Source organism: Argopecten irradians, chromosome 3 (genome assembly GCF_041381155.1).
Source record: "Argopecten irradians isolate NY chromosome 3, Ai_NY, whole genome shotgun sequence".
NCBI lineage: Eukaryota > Metazoa > Mollusca > Bivalvia > Pectinida > Pectinidae > Argopecten > Argopecten irradians.
In genome coordinates, this window is record NC_091136.1 from 39,585,557 (window position 1) to 39,595,402 (window position 9,846).

General features: G+C 38.6%; 2 protein-coding genes across 3 annotated transcripts in view; one reads left to right on the forward strand and one right to left on the reverse strand.

Annotated features, from left to right (window-relative positions):
- LOC138318556 (phosphofurin acidic cluster sorting protein 2-like) overlaps nt 1–9,846 on the reverse strand; it is a 375,127-nt gene that overhangs the window by 80,643 nt on the left and 284,638 nt on the right. The window lies entirely within an intron of this gene.
- On the forward strand, nt 5,552–9,569 carry LOC138318550 (speedy protein 1-B-like). Of its 2 annotated transcripts, none has more exons than XM_069261004.1 (6): nt 5,552–6,074; nt 6,493–6,551; nt 6,899–6,984; nt 7,274–7,445; nt 8,605–8,863; nt 9,350–9,569. In XM_069261004.1, the coding sequence occupies exons 1-6, from the start codon at nt 5,612–5,614 to the stop codon at nt 9,400–9,402; spliced, it is 1,092 nt and encodes a 363-aa protein (XP_069117105.1). In that variant the 5' UTR covers nt 5,552–5,611; the 3' UTR covers nt 9,403–9,569. The 2 variants fall into 2 exon arrangements, with proteins under 2 accessions (XP_069117105.1, XP_069117106.1); XM_069261005.1 differs by having other exon boundaries at nt 8,605–8,761.

The following is a 9,846-nucleotide window of genomic DNA, read 5'->3' on the forward strand; positions in this document are numbered from 1 at the left end:
GTGGTGGCCAGTCTAACTCCACTAGGGGAGATAATCTAGCAAGGGTCTGGTGGCCAGTCTAAATCCAACTAGGGAGATAATCTAGCAAGGGTCTGGTGGCCAGTCTAAATCCATTGCAGGGAGATAATCTAGCAAGGGTCTGGTGGCAAGTCTAACTCCAACTAGGGGAGATAATCTAGCAAGGGTCTGGTGGCCAGTCTAAATCCAATTGAGGGGAGAGAAATCTAGCAAGGGTCTGGTGGCCAGTCTAAATCCACTAGGGGAGATATTCTAGCAAGGGTCTGGTGGCCAGTCTAAATCTATTGAAGGGGAGATAATCTAGCAAGGGTCTGGTGGCCAGTCTAAATCCATTGAAGGGGAGATAATCTAGCAAGGGTCTGGTGGCCAGTCTAAATCAATTGAAGGGGAGATAATCTAGCAAGGGTCTGGTGGCCAGTCTAAATCAATTGAAGGGGAGATAATCTAGCAAGGGTCTGGTGGCCAGTCTAAATCAATTGAAGGGGAGATAATCTAGCAAGGGTCTGGTGGCCAGTCTAAATCTATTGAAGGGGAGATAATCTAGCAAGGGTCTGGTGGCCAGTCTAAATCTATTGAAGGGGAGATAATCTAGCAAGGGTCTGGTGGCCAGTCTAAATCTATTGAAGGGGAGATAATCTAGCAAGGGTCTGGTGGCCAATCTAAATCTATTGAAGGGGAGATAATCTAGCAAGGGTCTGGTGGCCAGTCTAAATCTATTGAAGGGGAGATAATCTAGCAAGGGTCTGGTGGCCAATCTAAATCTATTGAAGGGGAGATAATCTAGCAAGGGTCTGATGGCCAGTCTAAATCTATTGAAGGGGAGATAATCTAGCAAGGGTCTGGTGGCCAGTCTAAATCCATTGAAGGGGAGATAATCTAGCAAGGGTCTGGTGGCCAGTCTAAATCTATTGAAGGGGAGATAATCTAGCAAGGGTCTGGTGGCCAGTCTAAATCAATTGAAGGGGAGATAATCTAGCAAGGTTCTGGTGGCCAGTCTAACTCAATTGAAGGGGAGATAATCTAGCAAGGGTCTGGTGGCCAGTCTAACTCCATAACTATTGGGGAGATAATAATCTAGCAAGGGTCTGGTGGCCAGTCTAACTCCAATTGAAGGGGAGATAATGTAGCAAGGGTCTGGTGGCCAGTCTAAATTCCAATCTGAAGGGGAGATAATCTAGCAAGGGTCTGGTGTCTACTCCCATAATCTACAAAGTCAACTCAAAGGGGGAGATAATTAGCAAAGGGTCTGGTGGCCAGTCTAACTCAATATAGGGAAGATAATCTAGCAAGGGTCTGGTGGCCAGTCTATATCTATTGAAGGGGAGATAATCTAGCAAGGGTCCTGTGGCCAGTCTAAATATCAGCAATTGTATGGGGCCAGTCTAATCTATTGAAGGAGATATCTAGCAAGGGTCTGTGGCCAGTCTAAATCAATTGAAGGAGATCATAATCTAGTCTAGCAAGGGTCTGATGGCCAGTCTAAATCTATTGAAGGGGAGATAATCTAGCAAGGGTCTGGTAGCCAATCTTAATCCATTGAAGGGGAGATAATGTAGCAGGAGTCTGCTGGCCAGTCTAACTCAAACTAGGGTAGATAATCTTGCAAGGGTCTGGTGGCCAATTTAACTCCAACTAGGGGAGATTATCTTGCAAGGGTCTGGTAGCCAGTCTAACTCCAAATAGGAGAGATAATCTAGCAAGGGTGTGGTGGCCAATCTAAACCCATACAAGAGGAGTGATCTAGCAAGGGTATGATGACCAGTCTAAATCCAATTAGGGGGAGACAAGGGTCTGGTGGCCAGTCTAACTCCAATAGGGTAGATAATCTAGCAAGGGTCTGGTGGCCAGTCTAAATCCATTGAAGGGGAGATATTCTAGTAAGATTCTGATGGCCTATCTAAATCAACCTGGGAAGATATTCTAGCAAGGGTCTGGTGGCCAGTCTAAATCCATTGAAGGGGAGAGATAGCAAGGGTCTGGTCTAGTCTAAATCCAATTGAAGGGGGATAATCTAGGAAGGGTCTTGTGGCCAGTCTAAATCAATTGAAGGGGAATAATCTAGTCTAGCAAGGGTCTGGTGGCCAGTCTAAATCTATTCAAGGGGAGATAATCTAGCAAGGGTCTGGTGGCCAGTCTAAATCAATTAAAGAGGAGATAATCTAGCACGGTTCTGGTGGCCAGTCTAACTCAAACTAGGGGTAGAGTTAATCTTGCAAGGGTCTGCTGGGCCAGTCTAACTTCAAACTATGGGTCGATAATCTTGCAAGGTCTGGTAGCCAGTCTAAACTCCAAAGGGAAGATAATCTATGAAGCAAGTGTATGGTGGCCAGTCTAAATCCATACTCAAGAGGAGATAATCTAGCAAGGGTATGGTGGCCAGTCTAAATCCAATTAGGGGAGATAATCTAGCAAGGGTCTGATGACCAGTCTAAATCCAATTAGGGGGAGACAAGGGTCTAGTGGCCAGTCTAACTCCAATAGGGTAGATAATCTAGCAAGAGTCTGGTGGCCAGTCTAAATCCATTGAAGGGGAGATATTCTAGTAAGGGTATGGTGGCCAGTTTAAATCCATTTAAGAGGAGATAATATAGTAAGGGTCTGTAAGGGAAATAATCTAGTCTAGCAAGGGTCTGGTGGCCAGTCTAAATCTATTCAAGGGGAGATAATCTAGCAAGGGTCTGGTGGCCAGTCTAAATCAATTAAAGAGGAGATAATCTAGCAAGGGTCTGGTGGCCAGTCTAAATCCATTGAAGGGGAGATAATCTAGCAAGGGTCTGGTGGCCAGTCTTAATCCATTGAAGGGGAGATAATGTAGCAGGGGTCTGCTGGCCAGTCTAACTCAAACTAGGGTCGATAATCTTGCAAGGGTCTGGTGGCCAATTTAACTCCAACTAGGGGAGATAATCTTGCAAGGGTCTGGTAGCCAGTCTATCTCCAAATAGGGGAGATAATCTAGCAAAGGTGTGGTGGCCAATCTAAACCCATGCAAGAGGATTGATCTAGCAAGGGTATGGTGACCAGTCTAAATCCAATTAGGGGAGATAATCTAGCAAGGGTCTGATGGCCAATCTAAATCAGCTAGGGAAGATAATCCAGCAAGGGTATGGTGGCCAGTTTAAATCCATTTATGAGGAGATAATATAGTAAGTGTATGGTGGCCAGTCTAAATCCAACTAAGGGAGATAATCTAGCAAGGGTATGGTGGCCAGTCTTACTCCATCTAGGTGAAGATAAGCTAGCACGGGTCTGGTGGTCAGTCTAACTCGGAACTCCATCTAGGTGAACATAATCCAGCAAGGCTCTGGTGGCCAGTTTAAATCCATTTCAAGGGAGATAATCTAGCAAGGGTCTGGTGGCAAGTCTAACTCCAAACTCCATCTAGGTGGAGAACATCTAGTAAGGGTCTGGTGGCCAGTCTAAAACCAACAAGGGGAGATGATCTAGCAAGGGTCTGGTGGTTAGTCTAAATCTATTGCAGGGGAGATAATCTAGCAAGGGTCTGGTGGCTAATCTAAATTCAACTAGGAAAGATAATCTAGCAAGGGTCTGGTTGCAAGTCTAAATTCAACTAATGGAGATGACCTAGCAAGGATCTGGTGGCCAGTCTAAATCCATTGAAGGGGAGATAATCTAGCAGGGGTCTGGTGGCCAGTCTTAATCCATTTAAGGGGAGATTATATAGTAAGGATCAGGTTGCCAGTCTCATTCCAACTAATGGAGATAATCTAGTAAGGGTCTGGTTGCCAGTCTAAATCCAACTAAGTAGAGATAATCTAGCAAGGGTCTGGTGGCCAGTCTAAATCCATTGAAGGGGAGTTAATCTAGTAAGGGTCTGGTGGCCAGTCTAAATTCAACTAATGGAGATAATCTAGCAAGGGTCTGAAACCAGTCTAATCAATTAAATGGGAGATCATCCAGCATAGGTCTGGTGGCCAGTTGAAATCCATTTAAGGGGAGATAATCTAGTAAGGGTCTGGTGGCCAATCTAAATTCAACTAGTTGAGATAATCTAGCAAGGGTATGGTAACCAGTCTAAATCCAATTATGGAAAGATAATCTAGCAAGGGTCTGATGACCAGTCTTAATCATATCAGGGGGAGAACTTCTAGTGTAGCAGGTTTTAATAGTAGGCCTACATAGTGATACGGTCACATTCTAGCTTCTTTCCCTTTAGCTCAGTCGGTAGAGCGGCAGACCAGTAAGTCCAGGGTCGCGGGTTCGAGCCCGGCTGGCGGCACAGTACTCTCGCCCTGTTACACTAGCGAGGGTCTGATGACCAGTCCAAACAAAGGTTGATCTACACATTGATATTTTAGTTTTTTATATAAATACGTTTTTTTCTTTGTTGGTCCAAAAGGTGGGAGATAATCTAGCAAGGGTCTGGTGGCCAGTCTAACACCATCTAGGTGGAGATAATCTAGCAAGGGTCTGGTGGCCAGTCTAACACCATCTAGGTGGAGATAATCTAGCAAGACTGAAACAAAATTGATGATACACGGTTAAATGGGAAAAAATTCCACTGAGTACGAAAAATTGTAATAATATAACGAGAATAAAACTACAAGTATATTGAATACAAGAAAACATGCAGGAACCTGAAAATATTACTATACGTGGACACAGGAACCAAATTACTAGTCTAGAATTAAAGAAGCAACCTATTGGTTTTGCCGAATTTTAAATCTAGATTCTAAGCGTTGAAAGTATTTCAATATGAAAAACAAAATAAATTCTTTCGATATTTCAATGCCAACCAAAGAACAATAGCTTTGATCACACGATTTTTTTTTGTAATTGTCATTTATATATACATGTAGTATAAAACAAAAAAGCAATCATTCGTCATCAATCATCATTATCGTCATCATTTGCATCGAATTTCTAACCAACAGTATTTATATATATAGCATCAATTATGAACTCTACACGGTAAAGAAAAACCGACGTATTTGTTTAATCAGTGATTTTTTTTAAATAGTCGGGCTCTAGATATCAGTGATGCATATATTACCTTAAAGAAAAATAATTTATCTTTCCAATGAGTGCTTGATGAACAAAATTATTGACATTGCCTATGGCATTTTTCTAATGGGTATTATTTTGTTGCATTTTTCATGTATATTTCAAATCTACAAAAATAAAATAGGGTTAGCGGGCTACCTTAAGCTTGAAACAAGCCATTTGTTCAAATTTGCAAGCTAAACATCAAAAGATGCATATAAAAAGAACCGTTTTCTGAACGCTTTGTCTCCAACTCCTAACAAAGCAAAATGCAAGAATGTGCTAACGAGATTGGACATTATTTAATTTGACGTGTTATCAAACTACAGGTCTACAGACATCGGGATTTGCGAAAAGTATGATTATTTTTATCGATTATTTTTATCTGGACCCCTAAAATGTCTAAAATGATTTATGAAGACTGCTGGGTCGAAATATATACATAGCCTAATCTGTAACTAATTTCCATGTCCCTGTGTCAAGATGGTAGTGACGTCATTTAAGGAACTCTTTAATTGGAGGAAAAGAAAGCACAGAAAGTGCGCGTGACGAAGCTCGCAGACGACAAAATCAGCTGTTTGGCGATAGGGAGATGCTGCCTAACTTTTATGACGCTTTCCTGAAGCCATCAGCGGATGTCATCAAGTATCAAAAGGATGAACGAGCAAATGATAACATAAAATCATGCGACGATTTGTTTAGAAGGTCTAGGAAGCTAGCCATCAAGAGACCATTTTCAAAGGTTTGGGAAAAAGTGAAAGTACTAGAAATGCCGGACATTCATAATGATTACCTTTTTTCAAGTCAGATGAGAGGATGTGAACAGCAAAAAATCGAACAGAATCCACAAGCAAAAAGACGTAGATTTTACGTCGGTGATCATCACCCAATGAACATACAAGAACCAAGACCATCACACAAATCAAGGATTTTTCCCAGCACAGGGGCGATATTTTCAACCAACAAAACTTCGAAAATCTCAGAAGTTAGCCAATCAAATCAACAATGTTTCGTTGTAAAAGAAAAGGAAATGACTGCATTTTTCAAACTTACGGGTATGTACTGATATTTTCGTACAAATGTGCTTCGCACTCTTGGTAATGGGTACACTTGTGAATTCACTTTAGTAAAATTGTCACTGTAATACAGATGAATAAGTCACGATAATGGAATCAATGACTCATGTCAAAGACATGATGAACTAGTGAAAACAATTAACTACTAGTAAGAAATAGCCTAAGTCTACTGTTAGGCTAACACGATATATGTTTTTTTTTATGTTTTAGGCCTAAAACAAAAATCAAATGCCTGTAAATTGTAATGGTCCTGCACCAGAAGCAGCAACAGTAACTAAACCTTGATCTAGAATGATAAAGGACTTGAACATTTATAGTTTTCACGGTTTTTGCTTTACTTTTTAATAATAATAAATTATAATTTATTCTGTTGGGCCTACGTTTTGTTCTATTTCAGATGATGAACATGTGCAAGACTTCCTTTACATGGACAAATGTAAAAGGATTTCCGACAAGGTACTGTATCTGCCAAGTAACTTATAACTACATATTAAATGTTCAAGTTCTTGTCTTAATTATAAAATACTTGTTTGTTACAGTAGAGTAGTGTAATAATATATACTAATTAATCTAAATGGTTATAAAGGTTAGTTATAAGATATGAAGGCTGAGATATACAGACCTGTAAAAGTGCAACAAATAAATGATAACCAGCATTAAACAAAATCACCACTAATCATCGATAGTTACAGCCTTGTTTATAGCCACTTACATTGTGTGGTAACTAGGTAATTAATGGTTTAATCTATCACTGTCAGTATAAATTCTATAGTTGATGTAAAATGCTGTTTCTCCTATTTCAGTATTTGATTGCCATGGTGTTTGCCTTTTTCAAAAGAGCACAGTTGAAGATCAGAGAGTACACAAGAATGAACTTTTTCATTGCATTGTAAGTGAAGATTGTTTCAGTGGCACCAGGAGTTTGTCACTGTACATTAGGGTGTAAGCCATCAGACCCAAATGACGCAATTTGACACATGGTGATTTAGAAACCAAGTTACACTTATCAGTAATCATTTCATCACACATCATGACATGTCTTGCAACTAAAAAAATGAAATATTTTAAAAGTTCATTAAATATGGAAAGTAACCAGATATACCGCAAGAATATTTACTGCTCATTAATTGTACTGAAACTGGAAATGATAATTTCTAAAGTTGCATTCGTTTCTTAAGATATTTAGCAAATGACATGGAAGAAGATGATGAAGAGGCCAAATATGAAATTTTTCCATGGGCACTTGGTCATAAATGGAGAGACAGATTCCCTAGATTTCTCAGAAGAAGGGACTTGTTCTGGGCCAAGATTGGATATAAAGCTGTTGTGAGCAAGCGTTGTTGTGAAGAGGTAACATCTGCATTTTGTCCTAAGCTTCCATTAATCCAAAGTTTTGAGACATTTTTGTTCAAAAGTTCAACTTTATCAAACCTCTATTTAATCATACATGTACTTTGACATTAAATGCCCACAATTTACCTTTCCGGAGCAAAATTTAAAAGTTTCTTTGAAAACACATATCGATGGCTTAAGATGAGGTAACAACACCAAAATAAGCAAGATTTCCTGCGTAATATAGGATAACTCTGAAGATCCATTTCGCTGTTTTGCTGTCTGACGCTGTAATAATCAACTATTGTGCGGTATTTAGGACGATGGCGGGAAACATAAGACAATCCGCATTATGAAAATTTACATTTTCTTCATTAGCTTGCCTATTCGAAGAATAGGGGGAGCTAATGTTGTCTCCCCGGCGTCGGCGTCGGCGTCGGCGTCAGCGTTGGCGTCCCATTTCACGTTTAAGTTTTTGAGCAAGTTTCTGTTTCGTCAATTGTTTAAGCTTAAGTCATCATAAATGTTTATGATTTTATTTTCCTAATGTGTATGGATGCTGAACGTGATAATGCTACCAATTTGGGGCCCTTTAGGGGTTTTTTGAGTCTGTTAATTTGTTATATTTCCATGTTAAAGTTTTTGAGGAAGTTTCTATTTTGTCAATTGTTTAAGCTTAAGTCATCATAAATGTTTATGATTTTATTTTCCTAAGGTGTATGGATGCTGAACATGATAATACAACCAATTTGAGGCCCTTTAGGGTTTTTTTGAGTCTGTTAATTTGTCATATTTCCATGTTTAAATAGTAAATACTTAAACATCAACTTTTTCTGAATAGGCTTTGCTGTTCTCCAACAGCTCTTGTTTTAATTATGTTTTCCACAAGTTAATGATGAAAGTACCATTATCAGTATTAAAGGCTATATTTTTGCGCCAAAATTATCGATCTCACTTAACATTTCCATTTTAAAATTAAAAGCTGTTTCGTAAAGGTAGTGGCCCTTTAAAAGTTAAAACTTCACACAGTCAATTACACACAAGGAGTCGGGTAAGAAACTGGAAGCAGGCTCATTATATTCCTTTTTATTCTCAATAGCTAACTGGGACTGGAATCTAGGTTATTTATACTTTCTAAAATGACTGAATTTAATATAAAATTATGTATTCATTACAGATAATGGAAATAGATAAGGATTCCATGTTATGGAGGAGAAATCGTCCACTTCATCATGCCGGGGCAGTGAGGAGCTACAATAAAGATCCAGAGGATGATGGGTACCCTAGGGGACCAGATGCATCTCCAAGGCCCTGTCCAGACTGCAATAATGACAGTCAGTACCATTCTACTGCTAGTCCAACATCATGTATTCTATCTTCTGCGGAACGTTCTCCTTTAATTTTTGATGGGCAAAAATCAACTTTTGATATGAAACGTAAGTGAATTTAACACAAAGGTGTTAAATGCAAATAGTATAATCAAATTTTTTAGAACACTGCTTTCTGGTCAAGTAAAAACCTTAGAAAGACACATTGAAAAAATGAAAGATAGAAAAAAAATTGACAGCAAGAAAATTAAAGGAACGGTATTAAAGGATATCAGTAAAACTGAATTTTACAGCTTTTCAATATACATTTTACCATTATTTGTTTGTCTGTTTACATATTAAAAGTTTTAAACCATTGTAAATGTATCAAACTTACAAACATACTGCAATTTAATTATATATATTTTTTTCTTTTCTTTGTCTAAGACTATCATACTTATATGAATTAATGAATGTCATGATGAAAAGTTTATTTGTTACTATTTAATATTACAGCGCTGCTTAGGGACAGCTAACAGTACTAATAAAAGTAAGTAAGCAAGACAGACTCTTTTAGACTACATTTTACTATTTTATCTTCATTTCTTTCTCCAGCTCTGAAGATAACGCTGCCACAAGATGATGCATGGCCAAGTTTGGAGGAATGAGAACTGAAAGAGAAACTTCTCAGAGAAAGAAAAATTTCCTTTTATTTGTAATCTGTTATCAAACTTTGTGATACTTTTTTGTTCCATGGAATATAGATTTAAAAGTGCTGGCTACTTAACAATTTTAATATCAGAATGTTATGCTTATTAAAGCCATTTGAAATGCTTATAGTTTTCTTGATTTTTCATTCATCAAAAACAAAGAAGTTTTGATACACTGTTCTCTTTTGAAAAATTGTTTTGGATTAAAACATGATAGTCGGCAGTTTATTCCAAAACATTTGGCAATGAATTTTAGTCTGTGTTTGTCAAAAGCAAGTCAAATCTCCATTGGCTCAATGACACCATGCATAAAAGTTGCTAAAATATTTGGGTGTCTCTTCAGCATCCCTCACATTGACTTCATCAGATCCCTGATCCTTTTGTTTTAGGTAATAAGTTGAA